The sequence below is a fragment of the Procambarus clarkii genome, chromosome 4 (assembly GCF_040958095.1).
Source record: "Procambarus clarkii isolate CNS0578487 chromosome 4, FALCON_Pclarkii_2.0, whole genome shotgun sequence".
NCBI classification, from domain to species: domain Eukaryota; kingdom Metazoa; phylum Arthropoda; class Malacostraca; order Decapoda; family Cambaridae; genus Procambarus; species Procambarus clarkii.
In genome coordinates, this window is record NC_091153.1 from 46,692,866 (window position 1) to 46,715,388 (window position 22,523).

General features: G+C 39.5%; 2 protein-coding genes and 1 long non-coding RNA gene across 6 annotated transcripts in view; 1 reads left to right on the forward strand and 2 right to left on the reverse strand.

Annotated features, from left to right (window-relative positions):
* Nucleotides 1-17,377, forward strand: LOC123749534 (uncharacterized). Of its 2 annotated transcripts, XM_045731639.2 has the most exons (13): nucleotides 1-1,750; nucleotides 2,086-2,184; nucleotides 2,967-3,071; nucleotides 3,351-3,424; nucleotides 4,151-4,272; nucleotides 5,682-5,874; nucleotides 5,998-6,110; nucleotides 7,319-7,449; nucleotides 8,588-8,721; nucleotides 8,993-9,149; nucleotides 10,620-10,734; nucleotides 11,030-11,131; nucleotides 17,116-17,377. In XM_045731639.2, the coding sequence occupies exons 2-13, from the start codon at nucleotides 2,106-2,108 to the stop codon at nucleotides 17,129-17,131; spliced, it is 1,341 nt and encodes a 446-aa protein (XP_045587595.2). In that variant the 5' UTR covers nucleotides 1-1,750; nucleotides 2,086-2,105; the 3' UTR covers nucleotides 17,132-17,377. The 2 variants fall into 2 exon arrangements, with proteins under 2 accessions (XP_045587595.2, XP_045587602.2); XM_045731646.2 differs by lacking the exon at nucleotides 11,030-11,131.
* On the reverse strand, nucleotides 10,580-12,073 carry LOC138370317 (uncharacterized). The gene is made up of 2 exons (XR_011230076.1): nucleotides 10,906-12,073; nucleotides 10,580-10,855 (listed from the first exon to the last, which is right to left on the reverse strand). It is a non-coding gene; the product is annotated as an uncharacterized lncRNA (long non-coding RNA).
* Nucleotides 16,514-22,523, reverse strand: part of LOC123749556 (uncharacterized) — a 16,749-nt gene continuing 10,739 nt past the window's right edge. The window contains exons 1-3 of one of the 3 annotated variants that reach the window (XM_045731661.2): nucleotides 19,950-20,240; nucleotides 18,589-19,396; nucleotides 16,514-17,988 (exon numbers count right to left, since the gene is read on the reverse strand). In XM_045731661.2, coding sequence (XP_045587617.1) covers nucleotides 17,535-17,988; nucleotides 18,589-19,396; nucleotide 19,950 — 1,263 coding nt within the window. In that variant the 5' untranslated portion in view covers nucleotides 19,951-20,240 and the 3' untranslated portion in view covers nucleotides 16,514-17,534. Of the gene's footprint in view, nucleotides 17,989-18,588; nucleotides 19,397-19,654; nucleotides 19,907-19,949; nucleotides 20,241-22,523 lie in introns of those variants that run through there. The other 2 variants (XM_069334393.1, XM_045731655.2) reach the window with 2 other exon arrangements.

Below are 22,523 nucleotides of genomic sequence, written 5' to 3' on the forward strand. Positions count from 1 at the left end.
ACCTGGACCTCTGACCTTCAAAAAACCCCACTTGAAATTGGTAAACCCTACCCGGGGCCAGTTTCACAAAGCAGTTACTCAAGTACTTACGAACGTTTACATCTTTCCTCAATCTTTGACGGCTTTGGTTACATTTATTAAACAGTTTACAAGCATGAAAACTTGCCAATCAACTGTTGTTATCGTTATAAACAGCCTCCTGGTGCTTTGGAGCTCATTAACTGTAATAATTGTTAACAAAGTGGCTAAAGATTGAGAAAGATGTACAGGTTCGCAAGTGCTTGCGTAACCGCTTCGTGAATTTAGCCCCAGGAGTTGGTGACAAAATCTGGAACTGGTAAACCCTACCAGTAGTTGGTGACAGAATGTAAATTGGTAACTGTTTCTATTAATCCCTCACCACTACACCTCACACCATTGTCTGTGATATATTTTTACACAAGTATAGTATGTTAGGCAAACTTTTGAATGCTGTAATATGCCAAGATCCATATAGGCCAGGGGCTATGCTTAGTTCAGATTGATTGGATATATGCCTAGAGAGGGGTGGAGTTTTCTATAGCAGGAGAGTGGGTGGAGCCCATACTTCCTTGAAGCATATGAGACAAAAGACAGTTAGTGTGATCTTGCAGCCCATCCTCCTGTTGTGGTAGTACTTATAGTAACGATGAGGACCATAGTATATATGACGACGTACAATGAAATTAGAGAGTAGAAATCGGCACCATTGAGTTGTACAAACCGGAAAACTATTTTCTACTTATGTTGCGAATACAAACTAACCTAACCTAACCTTCCTAGGCCTAATACGCGATATCTGAGGCTTAATATAGTACATATGTGTGCTATACTAGGCCTAGGACTATTTAAGTTTCTTTTTTAGCTTCATTTTTTCTAACTATAAAGTGAATAGTACAAAGTTCTACTATTTAATTGCTTAGAATGGCAATCTTTGTACTACGGTGCACATTGTTACGAAAACTATCTGAACAGGAGAATGGGTTGGATCTTGAGAGGGGATGGGAGGGCGGGGTGGTCTACCACGGAGCCTACAAAATTGACTGGGCTGAGGAAGCAGTTGATAAAGGTAATTGTCTGAGTTCCCTGTACAATTAGTAGTCTATTACGATGCCTCTTAAGGATAGCATGTCACTAGCTTAGAGATTGATTAATTTGCATCAGTGAGTAAAGTTACTGTAAATTATTCTCCTGATATTTTATATATTTTCCCTTAATTAATTCTGAGAGTTGGATCTTAAATTGTTTATAAGTAACCTTATCTTCCATCTGGTTTGTAAGAATTGTAAAGATATTTTTAACATCTTGGTCATTTCTCCCCCTCCTCCCCCCTGTTAACTGGATGAGCATTTTCTGCTGCAAGGGCAGACTCTTCCAGTTATTTGGGGTTATATCAGTGCAATTATTGCAGTCTAAAGAGTTACATAAAAGTTAAAGCAACCATTACAGTGAGTGTTACCATAGTTGTACAATAACAACAGTACTTTGTTATCATAAAGGTTACAGTGGTAGCTGCAGTGTTTGTGGCAAATGTTACAATGGCAACATTTCCCTCCAGTGTTACAATGCATACAAACATTATTACACACACTCCTGGAAGTATACACTATAAATTTAAATGTCATCCAAATGACGTAGTGCCAAGTCCTTATTTGGTGGTGCGTCACATTATCTCAGTGCTGCTTCAGCTGCTCTCCAAGCAGCACTCGTGCTCCCTCGCTCCACACATTAGGTAAGATAATGAGAATGATTTATATGATACAAATAATATCACTGTTGATAAATATGTTGGCTCAATAACATCTCATTACTCCAAAGACATTAAAGTGGTGGAATATTTATATATATATATTTGTATATTTTTGAGGAATATGACTAGAATTACCCAAGTGCTTAATGAAATAAGATAGCTTCCATAGAATTCCATCCAAAGCAGCATAATATGCTACATTTTGTTTTGTGCTAATTAAATACAACAAATAGGCCTTCAAATATTAAAATTTTGAGATAGAACAAGTAGCTGCAATTTGGCTTCTCAGTGTGATACATTGCTTAATTTTCCCTCAGACACTTTGGAAAGTTGCTCAATGTCAGCAAGGTGGCTGCTGTACCTCTCACTCTTGTGGGCTCTCGATGCATCTAGTGTTACACAGCAGCCCAAGAAACGTAAGTACTGTACATGTATTATGTATGGTGGGTATTGCTCGATGAATTTTGTTTTTTTGAAAAGTGGAGGAAGGTGTTTAGAGAGGAGTAAACCAGATGTTCAGGAGAGAGAGATACATTCCTGATACACATTATAGACCTTGGGGAGCAGGGTCAGAAGTTACTGTGGTGGGAGGCCGGGTCAGAAGTTACTGTGGTGGGAGGCCAGGATCGAAGCCACTGTGGTAGACAGCGAGCTAAATTAAGTGTTTGTTTCCATCTCGGGCTTCAATTTTTAACAATTTCTGCTTGTTTTTATTTCATAATATAAAATCTTACAGCTCAATATCAAGACTGTTGATATTGAATCTTCCTGTGCCGAGTACTGGATCAGATAAGAAGCTACAGTAAAAATGATAAAATTCTAATATTGTGTGAACTTCCTGTTGAGTGCCACAAGGATGCCGATCTCATTTCCACACTTCCTGACAACAGGATCATGAGATAAATATATATTTTTTTAGTACCTGGTAATAAAACTATGGGTGCATTAGTTAATATTTGTTTTCTTTATATGGCATATTGTGTTGTCAACTGAAAGCCACCTTAGAACCTTCATATGTTAACATTGTCTCAATATTCCAATATTTGACATCTTGACGCTAAGAAAGTTTGGAGCCTAGGTTTCTCAGATTCTTTTAGGGGTTAACGTCTTCATATTTTATGACTGTCAATTCCTGAGAAGCGGCTGGTATTAGGGCCGTAATTTGATGCCATTTGGAACACCAGTATCTGTGTTTCAGGGAAGTCTTGCGTGAAGGAGATCAGCATCACAGAGAACAACAGTACCTTCACCTCTGGCTTCTGGTACAGGTTGCACCTACTGGAGGAGCCGAGATGTTCCTTAGGTCTGTTATGTGTCTTGCTTCTATGGTCAAACCAACAGCAATAATGCCCTTGCAAAGAAAACATGCAGTATGGTAAAATTCTAGTCCAGTACTGTATTTAGCAAGCTAAAATTGTGTTTTATATTACTTGCTTGACTCATTAAGTGGGAAATGTTTCACTAGATATTATTATTACTGTTATCATTAATATGTATATATTTTTTAGTATAATTTCTAGTATTAATAACAGCATTATCATCATTTAAATAAGTGTATAATTAGACATGTTTTATATTTCAGAAAACAAGACATGGAAGGCAAGACTTTTGAGCTGCAAAGATAATAAAGAAGTTGGAACATTCAAATTGAAGGAGGTAGTCTGTAATCCATCTTAATTATGTCTATCATGTCTCCTCTGTCACTCTCCTATTTTCTAGTAATGTTAGCTCTATCATTCTTTATACCCCCATTTATGTAATTCTGGGCAAAATCATGGTGGAAACCTCTGTAACTTCATAATTTTTCTTGTGTGCTTTTTGAGGTGGGGTCCACTGTAGGCGTGGAGTCGTGTAGGTGGTGTACAGTGGTCTGAAGGCCTCCTTATTTACCATCCTGAATGACAATCTGACTTGTCAGCATAGAGTATGCTTCTGATCTTATCCTATTTATATGTACCTCCGAAGTTTGCTTTAGTACAAATCCACAGGAGCCTTGATCAATGTTCGAACCTCTGCACCGAGTGTTCTCAGACGCACTCTAGTCAACTGTACCACGACACGACACTTGACCGTGTCGTGGGACAGTTGACTACGGCGCATCTGGGAACACTTGGTGCATAGGTTCGAACCCTCATCAAGGCTCCTGTGGATTTGTTCTTTGATACATTACGTTAATGTGATTTCTCTGTGTAGGTTTGGTATTATATTAACTAGTGGTCTTTTTCTAATTACTGTACCACAGAAAGATAGTTTCCATTCACTGTGTTCCATCCTGATTTGTGTATGGGGTTTGGAGTTGGGTTGGTGAGGATGTGTGGATATGTGAGTGTTCTGTTTGTCTTTCCTCCTGATTTTTATTACTTGGTTGCTGTTGTATTTCAGGTCTCGGGTTTCTTGTGTGCAGTAGCAGGGTGTCAGGTGCTGGAGGTCAGACACACCTTGTCCAAGCAGGTCCTGGGACACGATGACCACATCTCGGTAGAAGTCTTCTTCGATTTATTTGAGTAAGTGTTGCACTGGTTCCAATCTCACCTTGAGCAGTTGGTATGCTTGTTTGAAATTTAGAAATGTAGCATTGTATTCCCTATATTTTTGTCATATTTTGCATTACTGCATCATTAACTGATAATAGGAAACTGAATGGTTCATTTAGATTTGCTTTATGATTGATTTGGAAATCGTGGATCTCTTGTGTGTGAGGATGCAGTAGCTCTGTCGAGTGATCTATTGAGTAGTCTTAATATTTTAATTTTTTATCTTTACTAATTAAAGTAGTTAGGTTATGCTGGCATTCTGTGGCAACAATTCTAAGGAAATTTACGCGTATGAGTCTTTTTAGGCCTGAACTTTACCCGAGTGTGATGAAAGTTTAACCATTGCTTAACGATAAGATTCATAGTTGCCGACCTGATTTTGCCACAAAGTCTGGCAAAAGAAAATGGGAGTCTACCAAGAAGATAACTTATATTTTTATAAGGTTTATCAATACCCGTTGAATAAAATTAGCAGAAAGTTGTGTATAGGTAGGCTAATTAAGATGCTGGAGAAGCAAGCCCATCCCTTGCAGGTAATTCCCAGACCAGGCCTCTTTACAGCTCATTCGAGTACTGTATATTTGTTAGTAAGAATTAAATATCTTCTTTGAGTTTATTAAAAGTCAGTTTGACATGTTGAAGCACATGATATACACTTGGACATTTGTACACACTAGGATAATGATTAAGATTCACACTAGGACATTAGGGGTTACGTTGTGCACTTGGACATTAGCTGTTACAATACACACTTGGACATTGATGGTCACAATACTCTAGGACACTAGCTGTTACAATTCACACTTGGACATTGACGGTCACAATACTCTAGGACATTAGCTGTTACAATACACACTTGGACATTGACGGTCACAATACTCTAGGACATTGATGGTCACAATACTCTAGGACATTAGCTGTTACAGTACACACTTGGACATTGACGGACACAATACTCTAGGACATTGATGGTCACAATACTCTAGGACATTAGCTGTTACAATACACACTTGGACATTGACGGACACAATACTCTAGGACATTAGGGGGGTTAGCATACTCTGGAAAGAATATTAGTTCATAAATTACAGGTGTGTAAACTTATTAATAATAAGTGCAAATAAATGTAAATAATCCCATTACAGTATATTTACTTTGGGTATAGAAGAAGAATTAATTATAACTTAATCAATATGAGCTCTGTTCAACCAGCTTACATTAAGGAGCAGTCCCTTTCATTTAACAGTGATTTAGAACAATGCAAATTTAAATGTATTATACAAGTTGTGTCTGTGCATATTTCTACAATTAAAACCTTTTTCTTATTATGATTACAGGAATATTCTTGAACTAAAACTGATGTAATAATTAACTTTCAGCGTCACAGGTTTGAAACTTGCTCTGAGATCAGACTCCCGAGTACGATCTTGGGATGTGACTATACTACAGTGCCGCTCTGAAGATGAATTCAATCTTCAGCAGTGTAAAGAGACGATTAAGACAGATATTGGGAACAGCACATTTTTGGAGCTTCAAGAGCAGTTCCTTGCTAACAAATGTTACTACTTTCATGTGAGTACTGCCTGAACATGTGTCTTTAGTTCACACTTATCCTCTAAAATGTCATTATTCATTCTGAAACTTTCACCTTTGCAAGAGTGAATTTATCTAAGGTGTTCATTTCTCGTATGGCAGCTCCGCCCCAATGGCTATAATTGCACGCTGCTGGCTGGAGTGAATCTTATTCAAGCTCCGAATGGATGTCATCCAAGTATCATCAACCCAACTGAACTTGCTCATCCAATACGGTGAGTGAAGGTGCAAATCTAACAGCCAGTGTCACGCTGCTACCTCCAAAAATGGTGCTTAGATCTGTCAAATAATACCAGTGTGTAGAAGTGTCGGTCACACAAGCTCATGTGTGGAAGGCTGTATAGTTAGACCAAGTATCCAAATTTGAATGTCCAACCATTTTACAGATATAACCCAGGGTTGAACATATATATCTGTAACTGTGGGTTACACTAGAAATGTGTAGTGTATCCCACTACACTGTGTTCCAGGGGTCCATTGTTCCAGGACAGACCCACTATGTTCCAGGGGTCTGTCCTGGAACATTTACTCATCAAATATATCAAGTTTTAGCTTGGGAAAAAAAATTAGAACTCAAAATTAGCTCAATGAATGACATGTTAAATAGTAGCATGTTATTATTTACATGTTATGTAAGGTACATGTTAGTTTATTCTCTAGCTATCCGAGTCTACATAATACAGTAAAGTAAATGCAATGTTTTTATTTGATGTAGTTTTGCAAATAATGTATTGCAATATAAATAGAAATACAGACTTTCATATTACAAATTTCCATTGATCTGGAAAGCATTTGCTTTTGTAGTTTGCACTTTTGGCCACTATTTATGGAATGGAGATAAATCATCTAGACAAGGATGTCTTAAGATTTTGCCCAGCATCGGGACTCTTCTTTACAAAGATAAGAGCATTCAGGTTACACTCTCGAGAGGCTAAGAATGAGAGGTGATACGACAGTGTCCAATTGAATGAAAAGCATGGAAACAAAATACACATAAGGTATTAAAAATGTCAAGTTGAGAAATATAGCAATGATTCAAATTTGGTGTCATTGTGGTCATCGTTAGAAATAATACTGAAATAGTGCAGTTTTACCAACTATTGCCTCCAATTTCAGAGTCAGAATCATAGCAATAATTCAAGCCTTGCAAATCAAACAAAAAACAGTTTTGTCCTGTACACATACGCTAAAAGTGTAACCAGAGTGTAAATCAATAAGTTCCAATACACACACTAGTACACAAATTCCAGTTCTGTAATGAATTTGCTATGCTGTATGTTGTATCTTGTCAATGAAAATACAGTTAATTTCTGCTGTGGTTTCTGCTCATGTGGCTGTTGAGGTAAGAAATCAATATATAATTGTAATTGCACTAAACTTGGTAAACTGTTGACATATTATTGAAGTGAAATAACTGTTGCAGTGAGAACGCACTGGAGGGAATGGTGGTGGTGATGCCGCTGGTGACGGTGGTGGTTGTGGTGGCAGCAGTGGTGATGGCGGGTGTCACCTCTGTTGTTTACAAGAGACGATGCTGGCATTCTGCTTCTGTAGGTGAGTGTGGAAAATGCTTCTCTGTTAGTTTATAAGGATATTTGGCCAGGTTTGAAGTGGCCATTTACCATTTACATTTCTGGTGTATAATGGCGGGTGTTGAAACTCATATTTATCTCTGGAGATAGACACAACACACTGGCAGCACTGCTGGTGTATAGTGGTGTTGAATGCACCATGGTGGGCCTGCTGCTGTCATATACCACAGTGTCAGACACAACACCTTGTATGTTGTGTCAAATATAAGATTGGAAACACATAATGGATTTTGGTGCTGGACCCCATTGATCTTCAAAGTAAACAATTTATATTTGTGGTGATATAATTTTAATTTTCCTATGATGCACCTCGCCCCAATCCAGCAGTATAAAGAACTGTACTGTTCTGCTAACAGTGGAGCACCTCCTTGCAAAATGTTGAGATTTTCAGGGTGATCAGATATTTTGCTTTCTCACTGTTCCTTAAAGTTTGATGTCCTTGGATAACATTCTGTGTGGATCCAATTCCTTTGACATCACTCATCTTGTATCTTTATGCTGTTGTTTTGGCAACTTGATTGATATCTAGGAACTTGAATATTCTATAAAATGCACAGTGCTATATGGGCTTCTTGGCTTGGCAAATATTTTCTAATGTCTTTGTTACTCATCCAGTAGGAAGTGGTTGAAATGGTAGTTATTAGCCTGTTATTATTGAAGAGCAGTTAGACAGCTGCTATGGGCTGCTTCCTGGGGGTTGTAACAAAAAGGAGGCATGGTCGAGGACTGGACCGCGGGGATGCTAAGCCCCATAATCATCTCTAGATAACCTCAAGATAGATGCTGATGGTTTTAAAAGGTGGTAGTGGAGAGTTAATTCTGAGTGGCGCATTTCCCCATGTGTAATCGTGGAGCGTTGGGCAAGCTAACCCAGGCTTCCTACTTCCTACTTTAGACACTGTCTATTTTCTAGATATAGGTACAGTATTTAGCATCTTACTATGTATTCTAATAGTGTTTAAAACTAAAAAAAAATAGTTATTTATGCTATTGAACTTTTGTTATGATAGTAAAAGATATATGAATGTAAATTATATACGAATGCTATAAAATAGCCAACAGTATCAATTAACCTTGTGAATAAAATCATTTCCCGACAGGTATTGGAGTTGTTGTGAGGGGTGGGGCAGAGAATAAGCCACAAGTGCTTGTGTTACGAGCCAGGGACTCGACACCTTCCACACACGATGGTTCAGACTTCGTTACACAGCTGAGAGCACGTCTCCAGTGTCAGGTGAAGGAACTTAAATGTTACAAGTAACTGGAAGCTTAAAAGCTAGGTAGAGTGCAACATTAATTATCCTAGCAGCAAAAAGTCATAATACCACACCAAATTTTATAAGAAAAGTTAAATATTTATATGATGTTGCTCATTAATAGGAAGAAAAGTGATTAGGCTTAGACCATCACAGTAGATAATCTTCACGTGGCCTACTTGCAATTGAAGATGGTGTTTATATTACTACTAGTATTGTCTTTGGTTAATAATTTTATTAATATTACAGGTATATGATGTCTTGGAAGGAAATGGTATGGAAATGATAGCCGACCCGAGCCAGTGGCTGCTGCAGACAATGTCGACCTCCTCCAAAGTGAAAGTGGTACTGATATTATCCCCAGCAGTATTAGACCTATTTCACACATTATTGGAAGATGAGGCAGGTATGTTTTGGTATTCAGTATGATATATACAGTATATTTTATTAATCTGTATAGTATCTATATTCCCAATGCCTTCCCTCAATCATCTTCAGTTTATTGCTCCATCTCTTTGGTTGCTTTATCTTTTCAAGTTAAGACTAGGCATTAACAAGGGAAGTGATGTCCATATTTAAACACTGTTATTTTAACATCAGCTCTTCTGAAGCTTGACTGTAGAAATTTATAATTTTATGGTATTAGTGTTTCATTAGGAATAAAACTGGTTTGTTGTTAAATTTGTTATGTATGGGATGAATCAGGGGTCAGCTGTGTGCCGGAGCCTTCATATGGTTTGTTGACTTGATTCATACATGTCTGCATGTTGAGAGAACATTTTACAAATGCAAGTCAGCCAAGGAATGAATGAATGCTGGAGTGATGTGTTCGAGAATTGCACAGCTGTCGGAATGAGGCTGTTAAAGAGTGAATGCCTTGTGTTGTGGTTACCAACTTCTGGTTGTCCATGAGGTTGGGCCAGGTGTCCACCATAAGAACATTGTTTGAAGGATGAGTTTGGTGAAGAAACAACATTAGGTAATTACATTAGGTAATTAAAAGAAGCACAAAGCAATTATGACTATATAGCGCTTGGAAGGTATATGATGACTAAGATTTAGGGTACCTTGTGGCGATTCCAAGAATTAACGTTCCAGCGGCCCAGTTCTAACCAGGTCTCCTGGTCAACCTGGCTGTTGGATGTGGCAGCCATCTGGCCTGGTTGATCATATATCCTTTGGGGTGTTCATCAAATTCTTTTGAGTACCATGAGAAGCCAGCGAGTTATGTGCAGTGTGTGTTGAAAAGTGTTGGGCTTTTCTTGTTGATAGTTGTGTGTGTACCTATTGCACCTGTGTCTTTCAGTGGGGGGCTGTTTCTCATCCCTAGCCCAGCCCTATTCTCAGCCCTAGAGAGCACTGGTGTCTGCTGAAAGGTGCTCGTTTTCCAACCTGTTTTAATTGTAGTCATGATAGCTACTTTATTGTCTACTTTAATTACTCCCAGATCCTTTATATTTTTTGTTGTTGTATAGTGTTATTTGGCTATTTTGTGGTTTCCATTATAATTTCATGTCTTCCCCAGTGCAGGAGCTGAAAGTTATCTTAATCATAAATGTCTGTCATTGGAAGACATTATTTACATGAGATTGTAGGGTCTTCTATATTGTCTACTCTCATGAAAGTCGTAGTGTCAAACAAGGACTGTATCATCCTTTGCATAAGAGAATGGAGTAAAGGATGGTGCTTGACCACTTGAACAGTTTGGGATTGCATGTTGATGTGCAAGAAATGAGGCAGTCGGTCTATACCAGTCCAAGTGGTTGGGTGTGTGTGCAGAAGCATGAGTCAGGTGAAGGTTTGTGTATCAAGTAGAATGGTTATGAAATCACAAAGTAATGGACAGGTTTATTTATTTTTATTCTTGCTTCAACAGCACTGGAGGTGAGCAGTGTGGACACAGACTTCAGGACGAGACTTGTAGTTGCAGGACTAAAGCGTCTGCTGGAGTGCGACTTGGTGTACAACTACAGTCGAGTGTTTGTGATCAGGTGAGTGTGTCTGGGTAGACAATTTCACACTACCATGTTATTCTGTTGTTTAATGTCAGTTATTACTATTATTATAAGACTGTCCTAGCCAAATTTGATGGAGCTGGTTTCACTTAGTTACCTAGTTATCTGTCCTAGCCAAATTTGATGGAGCTGGTTTCACTTAGTTACCTAGTTATGTTACAAAAAATATTAATTTGTCTAAAATGTCAGATCTTCCATAAAATCTTCTTTAATTGGCAAAGAAAAAAGTTATTAAGCTGTTATTCCTTTATAATTATTTTTTTTCTGCCAGTTTTATGGAAGTGGAAAAGAATTCTGGTGCTGACCTTCTTGCAAGTTGTCGGCGTTATTGCCTACCTCAACATTGGCCAGAGCTCGTGCTAGCTCTTACAGGGTATGTCAACCCATCCTCAGACCAAGTCCATTCCATCCAGTGCTGGACCCCAAAGACGCATTCATCAGTTTTAACATCCTGTTCATTCTAAACAGGAATTCTCTCGAATATAAATTACGTATTAGCATACTGTATTTTTAAGCATTGGTTAGGCTAGGTGTTCAGATTCTGTTGGCAATTATTTGTACTACTGGTACATGGTTAAAGCATTTACAGCATTGTGGTTTAAACAAAAGTCATCAGCGAAGCACTTATTTGAGAATTGTCTGAACGTCATCAGTTGTGTGTAAACGGTTTCCATTCATAAACAGCGGGTTTGGCGGCTGCATGGAATGTCTTTGGCCGTTGTTTCAGGACAGGCTGCCTCCTAAACAAGGGCCAAAGTCCATTCCCATACATCTGCCAAACCCCCGTGTTTATGAATGAAAAACTGCTAACACACGACTCGACTGAAGACGTTCGGACACTTCGGACGTTCGTCGGTCAGGTGAAGTCACAGTGAGAGGTTGTGTTAACCGGAGCTCCTGAGTGTTGTTATATTATCATAGCAATATGGAAGTTGTAGTGAAGGACCTGGTGACTCTAGTGGGAGCCCTGAGGACAGAGTTGGACTCTCTGCGGGAGGAGGTGCGTCAGCTTAAAAAACAACGAGAAGTAACGAAGGAGGAGACCAGCAGTAAAGGGACCTCGTCTTGGAGAGTTGCGAAAGACAGGGGCCTTAAGAAGACTTTGATAAAGCCGCCTTCAAACGCCATAGCAACTTCAAATTCATTTGACGTTTTGGAGGACGAGTGCTGTGGAGAGACTGTGGATCGCGCAAAAGGGAAAGCAACGAAGAGAAAGGAAGCGCAGGCCCCTCAGAAAGTAAAGGAAGTACCTAAGCAAACATTAGTTGTGGGAGATTCCCAGATAAGGTATTTGGATAGAACGTTTTGTGCTAGAGATAGGGGGAACAGGTTAAGGGTTTGCTATCCCGGAGCTGGCATTGGTGATATTATAAACAACATGAATGATATTATGGCTGGTAATGGGAACAATCCCATTATTTGCATTAGCGTGGGAGGAAATGATGTTGGTCGAGTCAGGAGTGAGGAACTGATTCAGAGGTATAAAACAGCCATAGAGTTAGTTAGGAGCAAGGGAGGAATCCCGATCATATGTGGCATTCTTCCAAGAAAGGGAGTGGGAAATGAATGGATATCGAGGGCACTTGGTGTCAATTGCCGGCTGGAAAGATATTGCAAATCAAATGCAATATCTTTCATAGACAACTGGGAACACTTCTATGGAAGAAATGAAATGTATGCTCGTGATGGGGTGCATCTATCGAGAGCTGGGGTTGTTGCTGTTGCGAACTCGCTAGAAGAAGTGGTTAGAGGTGTTTGTTTGGGTTTAAACTGTTAGTAGATAGAGGTATGGGAATTGATTTGGAGGAAGGAGGTAATAAAAGTATGTGTTTGTGGGAGAAAGGAATTGGCAAAACGATCAGGGAAAGAGAAGGTCCGCAAAATAACAATTCACTTAGGGTATATTACACTAACAGTAGAAGTCTAAGAAATAAAATTAACGAATTAAATGCTCTTGTCTGCACAGAAAAAATAGATATTATTGCACTTACCGAAACGTGGATGAATGTAGAAAATAGAGAACTATTAGCTGAATATCAAATATATGGATTTAAACTATTTCACACAGATAGATATATTAGACGAGGAGGTGGAGTAGCCATATATGTTAGGGACAATTTGAAATGTAGTCTCAAAGAGGGAATCAAAACAGAGCCACACACAGAAACTATTTGGATTGAATTAAACGAAAAAGCTAATAATATTATAATAGGAGTAATATATAGGCCACCAAATTTAGACAGAATGGAAGCAAAGCATCTATGGGATGAAATATCTAGGGCATCTAGATCTAACAGTATTTATGTCATGGGTGACTTTAATTTTAGCGGAATAAACTGGTTGAACAAAACAGGGAATAGTGAAGCAGAAGATTTTCTAGAATTAATTGACGATTGCTTTCTTACGCAACACATTAAGGAACCAACACGGGAAAATAATATTTTAGATATAGTGTTAACTAACAGGGAAACGCAAATTAATGACATCGAAATAGGGAGTGAGCTAGGGAGCAGTGATCACAAAGAAATCAGATTTAGCATAGAATGGAATAGACCAGTAGGAGAAAATTCTGTTAAAGTGCCAGATTTTCGAAAAGCTGATTTTAATAGCCTAAGAAATTTTTTGGGTCAAATTGATTGGAAAGGCTTGGGTATGGGGTGTGGGCCGGTCTTGGAGCGAGACATGAACCCAGCGATAGGTGACTTAAATGGGGATTTCGATGTGGATTCAATATATAACTTATTTAAGAATATTCTAAACAAAGCACAGGAACGTAGTATACCATACAAATTGAATAGATCGTATACTAATGACCCAAAGTGGATAACAAAGAATTTGAAGAACCTTATAGGTAAAAAGAGAGCTTGGTACAAAAGGATTAAAAATGGGGAGGTCACTTTAGAACAGGAATTCGTACAACTGGTTAGAAATGTTAAAAAAGAGCTAAGGAAAGCAAAAAGAAACTATGAAGTTCGCATCGCAGGGCAAGCAAAGACAAATCCTAAAGGGTTTTTTCAGTTATATCGTACTAAGACTAGGGAAAGGATAGGTCCATTAAAAACTGAGACAGGTCAAATAACAGATAGTGATGAAGAGATGAGTAGTATTTTTAATAAATATTTTGTATCTGTATTTACTAAAGAGGAACTTAACAATATGCCTTCAGCCGAACAAGTCTATGTGGGTGGGGACGAGGACAGGTTGACGAGTTTAGCAGTTACCAGGGAGGATGTTCTTAAACAAATAGTAAAACTCAAACCAAACAAATCCCCAGGGCCGGATGAAGTGTTTGCTAGGGTGCTTAAAGAATGCAAAGAGGAGCTTTGTGACCCACTGTCAACCATATTTAATAAATCAATAGAGTCAGGCAGAGTGCCAGAGTTTTGGAAAGTTGCTAATGTGATACCAGTTTTTAAGAAAGGAGATAGATCACTTGCGTCTAACTATCGACCAATTAGCCTAACGTCTATTGTGGGAAAGTTACTCGAATCTATAATAGCAAATAAAATTCGTCTTCATCTTGAAAAACATAAATTAATAATTGAGTCGCAACATGGTTTTATAAATGGCCGTTCATGTTTAACAAATTTGTTATCTTTTTATTCTAGCATTGTTGAGGCAGTTGATAGTGGTAAGGATTGTGATGTTGTATACCTTGACTTTAGCAAAGCTTTTGATACAGTGCCACATGAAAGACTGATTAAAAAAATAGAGTCTCATGGTATTGGGGGTGCTATATTAAACTGGATTAGGGCATGGCTATACCAAAGGAAACAGAGTTAGTATAAATGGAATCAAGTCAGAGTGGGAAAATGTTGTAAGTGGAGTGCCTCAAGGCTCTGTCCTGGGACCTCTGTTGTTTATAATATATATAAATGATTTAGATTCAGGTTTGAGTAGCAACATTTGCAAATTTGCCGATGATACGAAAATCGGTAGGGAAATTAATTCGGAGGAGGACTCACTATCACTTCAAGTTGATCTAGATAGGGTTTTGAAATGGTCAAAGGATTGGCAGATGCAGTTTAATGCTGATAAATGTAAAGTTCTGAGGTTAGGTAATGATGATAGAGTTACAAGATACGAGCTAGATGGTGTTGTGATTGCGAAGTCGGATTGCGAAAGGGATCTGGGAGTTATGATTAGTAAGAATTTAAAACAAAAGGATCAATGCATAAATGTTCGTAATAAGGCAAATCGGACACTTGGATTTATTAATCGCAGCGTTAGTAACAAGACACCTGGTGTGGTTCTCAAGCTATATCTTGCTCTAGTTAGGCCCCATTTAGATTATGCAGTTCAGTTTTGGTCGCCATATTATAGAATGGATATAAATTCACTTGAACGTGTCCAGCGTAGGATGACTAAGTTAATTCCCCAAATTAGAAATCTTTCATATGAAGAAAGATTAACAAAGCTTAAGTTGCATTCACTGGAAAGGCGAAGAGTTAGGGGTGACATGATAGAGGTTTACAAGTGGATGAATGGACATAACCGGGGGGATATTAATAGGGTATTAAAAGTATCAACACAGGACAGAACACGAAACAATGGATATAAATTGGATAAGTTTAGATTTAGGAAAGACTTGGGTAAATACTGGTTCAGTTTTTTTTTTTTTTTTTTTTTTTTTTTTATTTTTTTTTTTTTTTTTTTTTTTTTATTATTTTCTACCACAGACGTGGCCACACATTTACAATGCTAACCAGCATATATACATTTTCTTCTGTCCTCCATGGACAGGGTTAGAGAAGTGTTAAACATACAGTTCAAGGGTTTATTGAACACTCAACCACAGAAGGTGATTCGGTGCTTTTAAAATGCTAAGCTAACCTACATACGTAAATACAAAGATACACAGATTTACGTACGCCCTACATAAAGTATTAGATGTGTCTTTTACATAGTGTCATTAATGTACATTCACAAAGGTGAAATGTAATTCTGATCAGCTTCCATATTTGCTTTATACCCATACATATACATACACACACACACATACACATACATATATACACACATACATGCATTCACATACATTTGTCTCATTTACCCTGACAGGGTGAGGTAGCTGATAAAGAAACTAGTGTGCAATTAAGCACTTAATCACTGAAGGTGATGAAGGTGCTTTTACAAGCTCAGGTTATATAGTTACATCACATACATACATTGTACATACATACATTGTATGATTGATACATTACATGGTCAATTTTGGATACAAGTCCAATATATCATCAAGTGTTCCAGTACTCATATAGTAACTACAGAGTTCAGCATACCTTAGCCCAGGAGGGCGAAAGTTGTTGATTTGTGGAACCAATTGCCGCGTAACATTGTGGAGGTGGGGTCCCTCGATTGTTTCAAGCACGGGTTGGACAAGTATATGAGTGGGATTGGGTGGTTATAGAATAGGAGCTGCCTCGTATGGGCCAATAGGCCTTCTGCAGTTACCTTTGTTCTTATGTTCTTATGTTCTTATGTTCTTCTCGGACAAGTATTTCGCTGATGACTTTTGTTCGAACCACAATGCTGTAAATGCTTTAACCATGTACCAGTAGTACAAATAATTGCCAACAGAACCTGAACACCTAGCCTAACCAATGCTTAAAAACACAGTATGCTAATACGTAATTTATTTTTGAGAGAATTCCTGTTTAGAATGAACAGGATGTTAAAACTGATGAAATGCGTCTTTGGGGTCCAGCACTGGATGGAATGGACTTGGTCTGAGGCATAATGTACATGAAAGGAATAGACTATAATATTTAATATAGTGTAGTTTTAATATATACTATACAGTTATATATTCTTTTCTTCCATTTTATATGATGAAAATCATTTTGAGGCAATGGAATGATGCATGCTGGTGAGCCCCAGACACGTGCACTAACCGACTCTGCCATGATGGTACAAAAGCAGACCAAACAGGAACTATTGAATTCACTGGAAGGTTTTTGGGTTTGCAGTTGACTCGACCACACACTGCCTATGGTAATGGTGTTCATCATACTCTTATGCCATTCGAATCACAAAGAAAATTTTTGTTCACGCCCACTACACGTGGATGACAAAGAAATTCGATCCGAATGGCGTAAGAGTATGATGAACACCATTACCATAGGCAGTGTGTGATCGAGTCAACTGCAAACCCAAAAACCTTCCAGTGAATTCAATAGTTCCTGTTTGGTATGCTTTTGTACCATCATGGCAGTCGGTTAGGGCACGTGTCTGGGGCTCACCAGCATGCAGGCATGAATCACTTCCATTGCCTCAAAATGATTTTCATACATATATCACACCATTGTAATTTCTTTGTATTTACATTATAAATTTCCCTCTCTTTACTTTTCATAGAGATCAAGACATCTGAAGTATATTGACAGGATACAGATGATGAGTCTTGTCAAATACAAGATGCATTGTGCTTCTAATAAACTGCCCACTGAAGATTTTAACTTCTAAAATGTCTGAGAAACTTATCACCACATGACAAGTCCTAGCAAGATTTGCCTGCTGCCCATCTCAAGTTTCTGCAACAAAGTGTATTGCTAGATACAAGGCAGCATTTAAAGCCTTGTCAAACTTAAAATAGCAAATAAAAGTAAAGAAAAAATGATTCTCGATCTCATTGAACACAAAAAGAGAACTACCACCTAACAATTCTGATTGTACTCTCTCTCCAACTAAAATTATACAGGTCTCACCCCCCCTCCCCCCCCTTAAAAGTGTAGGGGGAAAAAATATGGGCACACATTGGTATATTACAAAAATATTCACACCTGTCCTGTTAGGTCACAGACTTCATCAAATATCGACAGAAAACGAAGGTGAAAATTCTTGTATTTCTTGAGCATTGTCAGCATGTTTCTCTGCTGAGTTTGGCAGAAGGCTTCTTGATCAACATAGTTGTCCATGTCTGGGATCTCATCACCTTCTGCGATGATGAATGGCAATTTCCATATGGCTGCAAGCACTCCAAAGAGAAACTTGCATTTGTATTCTTCATGTAGTTCCTTGTAGGTAAAAGGCATAGCTGTGCCACTCGCTTCCAGCACCTCGCTGAACGAGGCATAATAGGTGCTCAGCAAACAATCTAGGTGGGTTTTTCTGTCACTGGCGCCGAGGCAAGTATAGAAGAACTCTGCCAGGTCGGTGGCTAGGGACGCAATGTAACACATTTGGAAGTCCAAAATCCGTACATCTATAGGCTCGCCTCGCTCATTGTACCTGCCGGTATAATACAGAATTAATGTTTCCAGTTTATGGGAACAAACCATTTTTTTTCCAAACTCTTGTCAAGTAAATTGCTGAAATTACTGTATATATATAATTATACCCCTGTAACAATCTATACACACTTGAGAAGTAGTGTATATATTCTCATGTTTTTATATTATTTTACTCTTGACACATTGCACAACAGAATAATTCAATGCATTATTCCATACATAACACATTTCTGTTTTTCTTGCAACTATTTTCTAATTGCTTACACCTCAAAAGATACAGATTGGCCCTTATTCTCCTCAAACATTGCTTGTCCAAGACACCTTAAGTAAGACAAGTTATTTGAAGATCCCTGTACTGTACTTGAAGGCTGCTAATTGCTTATCTAGAGCAGTGACATTGTTCCACAACCTGCTGCTGCTGCCCTTCAGGTATCTTCAAGACATCCTCCCTAACCTGTCTTCGGCAACTTAAAGCCAAGTTTAAGAGAAATAATAGCCATTTTCTATACTATACTTTATGGATAATGTTTGTGAATACTTATGCATCCAAACAAAAAACAATACATTATTTTACAAAGTGTAAGAAATTGTCTCTTACCTAAATAGTAAATTATTGTTGACCAAGTCAAGGTGACATATAACAGTAAAAGATGCAGTTGTGGCAGTTTGCTCCTCAAACATACTGAGGACTTGAGGTTTAAGTCTCTCTACCCAATCCGCCGCTCTCTCATAGCCCTCCTCCGTTTGTAACAAAACTCTTACGTTCTCCAGATTATCACTCATAACCACACGGTAAGTGTCCCCAGCATCGGCTTTGTAATTGCACCAGTGTTTGCATAGGAAATCATATTTGACCTCAAAATCTGGAATCTGTGTAACTTGCAACATGGAGGCTGCATGAAATCTTGCCATCTCTTGCAAGACTACTGTCGCGTGTGCTATGTCCATTGTCTTTCTACGATCATACTTTCGAAAGCCTTGGCCTCTTAGATCATCAAGAATTATTACTTCTTGGTCCGGCTCCAAGCTAGAGAAAAGACATCGAGGAATTCTAAGTGCATCAAGTCCTCTCTTTTCCAACAGCATCGTCAACATGGGCTCAATTTCCTGGTACAATTTACTTTCCTTATGAAATGCCATATGCATGAAATCACTCCAAGTTTCTCCTCTAAGTGGATTTAATTTGGCTATATAGTTAGTCTTTTCTATTTTGCCATTTTGGGAAAATTCAACTATAACACAAGCCACAAACGCAGTCGCGTTTTCTCCTGCTTCAGTGAACTGTCGCATTGACCATGACTTGAGGTGAGCAGTGTGTCCTCTATCAGCCGTCAGGGCTGCCAGCACATGTTCTCTCTTCAGCAGACTCTCCGGCATCACTGCTTCTTCAGCATCACTATCAGCCACTGAAAGTTAGAACAAAAAATACATAAAATAAAGCACATATTAACATAGAACGTGTAGCAGAGCATTATGTAAATATGTTTTAGCACATGATAAAACACCCATCCACAAACATTTCATCATAAAACATCTACAATACTGAATATTATATTTAAATGGAATACTATGAGACTACAGAATAAAATCGATATCAATTTATTTATTTATATATATACAAGAATGTTCATTGGGATTGTGAGGATACATAGCATAGTAATTACATTCTTGTGAAGCCACTAGTACGTGCAGCGTTTCGGGCAATTATGTTGATTTTTCTATTGAACTAATGTTCATCTTGCTTGATAATTGGCCTTTGGCCTATGTTAACCTGAGGAGGCTGTCGCACTACCTTACTGCCCTATCAACAGTTATAAAGGTCCCAAACATGTACTACACATCCACCACCACTCACAGCAGGGGCATGAGGGGGGTTCAAAATTTATATACTGTACTGCCAAGTTTCCGAAATGCAAAATGATTTTTAATCTCCATTGTATGCGACTTAAGTCCACTTACTTGAAGTAGCGTGGTGGTAAGTGCCACTGGCTGCGGTATCAGGTGAAACTGGCACTGCACAACTCCAATTATCAAGTAAGACGCACAGTATTACAATTTTCACCTGGCAACATCATCAATATATATATAGCAAAGAGTAAGAGTATAGAAAGGCTCAGTATAGCAGGGAGCACTACAGCTATGAGCAGTACAGTGAGTATAGTCCTGGGAGAGGGGCCGCTCCCGGCGTCGCGCGACCATAGTTGGATAAAAGTGGAACAGGTGTTGCCAGGGGCCGCCAGCCCCGACACCGGTGCAAGGGTCACCTTTGTTTCATAGTGAGCACTGTGTGGTAGTGGTGGTGGTAGTGGTGGTGAGGGTAGTAGTGATGGTGGGGGTGGTGGGGGTCGAGGTGGTAGTAGTGGTGGTGGTAGTGGTGGCCCCGATAATTAAATATGGTTGGACGTCATGAAAACAATGGAGGGAGGCCCGCCCTTACTCCTCACCCTACGAACCGTATAACCTCAATGGAATTTATCCAGAAATAAACCAATATCACAACTTCACAATGATGATAATAATAAGCAGCATACGAATAACTAGGCACAATGTATAATTGTAAGTATCAGGGGTTGCACTTGCTTAACAAGTCGATTTTTCCCGAAATATTACATTTTATTTACATTATTATCTATTGAAACGATTACGTTTTTATTGTATTTCCATGTAAAGGGCGGCGGCATGAGGCTTAATGATGCCCACCAAACATCTACAATAAGAGAATATTGGAAATTAGATCGAGAGTTATTTGGGGTGAAATAATCAAGGGGGATTTAGATCCAACGTGGTAAAAATGATGACCAACCCACACATCAGATGAAACAACGATGTTTCGCTCTGTCCTGGCCCAACCATTTGGGATGGACGGTACGGCGTCGGTCTTGCTTCGTGCAGGTCGGCGTTCAATCCCCGACCGTCCAAGTGGTTGGGCATCATTCCTTCCCTCCGTCCCATCCCTAATCGTTATCCTGATCCCTTTCCAGTGCTATATAGTCGCAATGGCTTGGCGTTTCCTCCTAATAGTCCCCCCCCCCTCGCTCCGTCCTGGTCGAGCTCTGACGCAGCAACGGTCCCTTAGCGAGGGTCGTCCTCTGCGACCCTCTGCCCAGCATAAACAATGAGATTTATACATGCTGCAGACCAGGTTAAGCTTGGATGAAAGTACTTTATGGCCTTCAGGGGCCTTTACAGATCAATAAATGCGACACATCTCTTCATGTGTCTCAGTATCACACAACTCTGCCACTCTATATCGGCTTCATCCGGCAGCCGACGTGTCTTGAGTCACCTTCCGGTAGATGGCAGCATAACCATGGCCTCTGGAGGACTTGGAGCCACCGGTATATACTCGGACGGAAATTTCATGTCGTTTGACATGTTCGTTGGACAGATTTCCCATACAATCAGGTACGTCCAGTATCCCTGCGATAGATGTGAGTTACATAGAGCGGTGCAAAAGGATCACCCAAGGAGGAAGTAAACGGTGGTGGAGAAGTAGTATGTCAGGGTCGAAGTGACTGGACGATCACGTAGGTGTGTGCACCCTCCCGGTGCCGCCGCCAAGACGTGCAAATGACGTAAATAATGTATTCTTTCGTATCAAAAAACAAGAAGCCTCCGGCCCGTGTAACGATGCGGCCTGACAGCTCCGACAGAGGCTCATAGTACGCGTAGATGTCAATCCTTCCGTATTTATAAGTAATTATCAATAGAAGGCACCAAACCGGAAAGGCTATGTATCCCGTATTAATAAGTAAGTAATTATCAAAAGAAGGCACCAAACCGGGAAGGCTATGTATCCCGTATTAATAAATAAGTAATTATCAAAAGAAGGCACCAAACCGGGAAGGCTATGTAGCACCATCAAATGTGCGGGATAATCAGAGGGCCCGAATTAATAAGCCTTAGACCTAAGTAGTCCATTGGGCCAAACATTTTCAAAAGGGTTTTAACCACTGAATAGCAAGCGGGGCACAGGACGCCCAGCTCCAACACTTATAAAATAATGTAGTCTGAGACACTTTGTCCGAGCAGCACCCCAAACCCTATGTACAGCACCGTACGGTATTGTACAGTGCTGTACAGTATTGTAAGGTACCTGTACGGTGCTGTAAGGTACTGTACGGTGCTGTAAGGTACCTGTACGGTGCTGTAAGGTACCTGTACGGTGCTGTAAGGTACCTGTACGGTGCTGTACGGTACCTGTAAGGTACCTGTACAGTGCTGTAAGGTACCTGTACGGTGCTGTAAGGTACCTGTACGGTGCTGTAAGGTACCTGTACGGTGCTGTAAGGTACCTGTACGGTGCTGTAAGGCACCTGTACGGTGCTGTAGGGTACCTGTACGGTGCTGTAAGGTACCTGTACGGTGCTGTAAGGCACCTGTACGGTGCTGTAGGGCACCTGTACGGTGCTGTAGGGCACCTGTACGGTGCTGTAGGGCACCTGTACGGTGCTGTAGGGCCCCTGTACGGTGCTGTAGGGCCCCTGTACGGTGCTGTAGGGCCCCTGTACGGTGCTGTAGGGCCCCTGTACG

What these genes read in the sequence shown, in the direction of transcription:
- LOC123749534 (XM_045731639.2), top strand. Translation starts at nt 2,106, where the DNA reads ATGTCAGCAAGGTGGCTGCTGTACCTCTCACTCTTGTGGGCTCTCGAT. An exon ending in GAACATTCAAATTGAAGGAG is followed by an intron (nt 3,425 to 4,150) that starts GTAGTCTGTAAT and finishes GTTGTATTTCAG; the next exon opens with GTCTCGGGTTTCTTGTGTGC. An exon ending in ATTATTGGAAGATGAGGCAG is followed by an intron (nt 9,150 to 10,619) that starts GTATGTTTTGGT and finishes TTGCTTCAACAG; the next exon opens with CACTGGAGGTGAGCAGTGTG.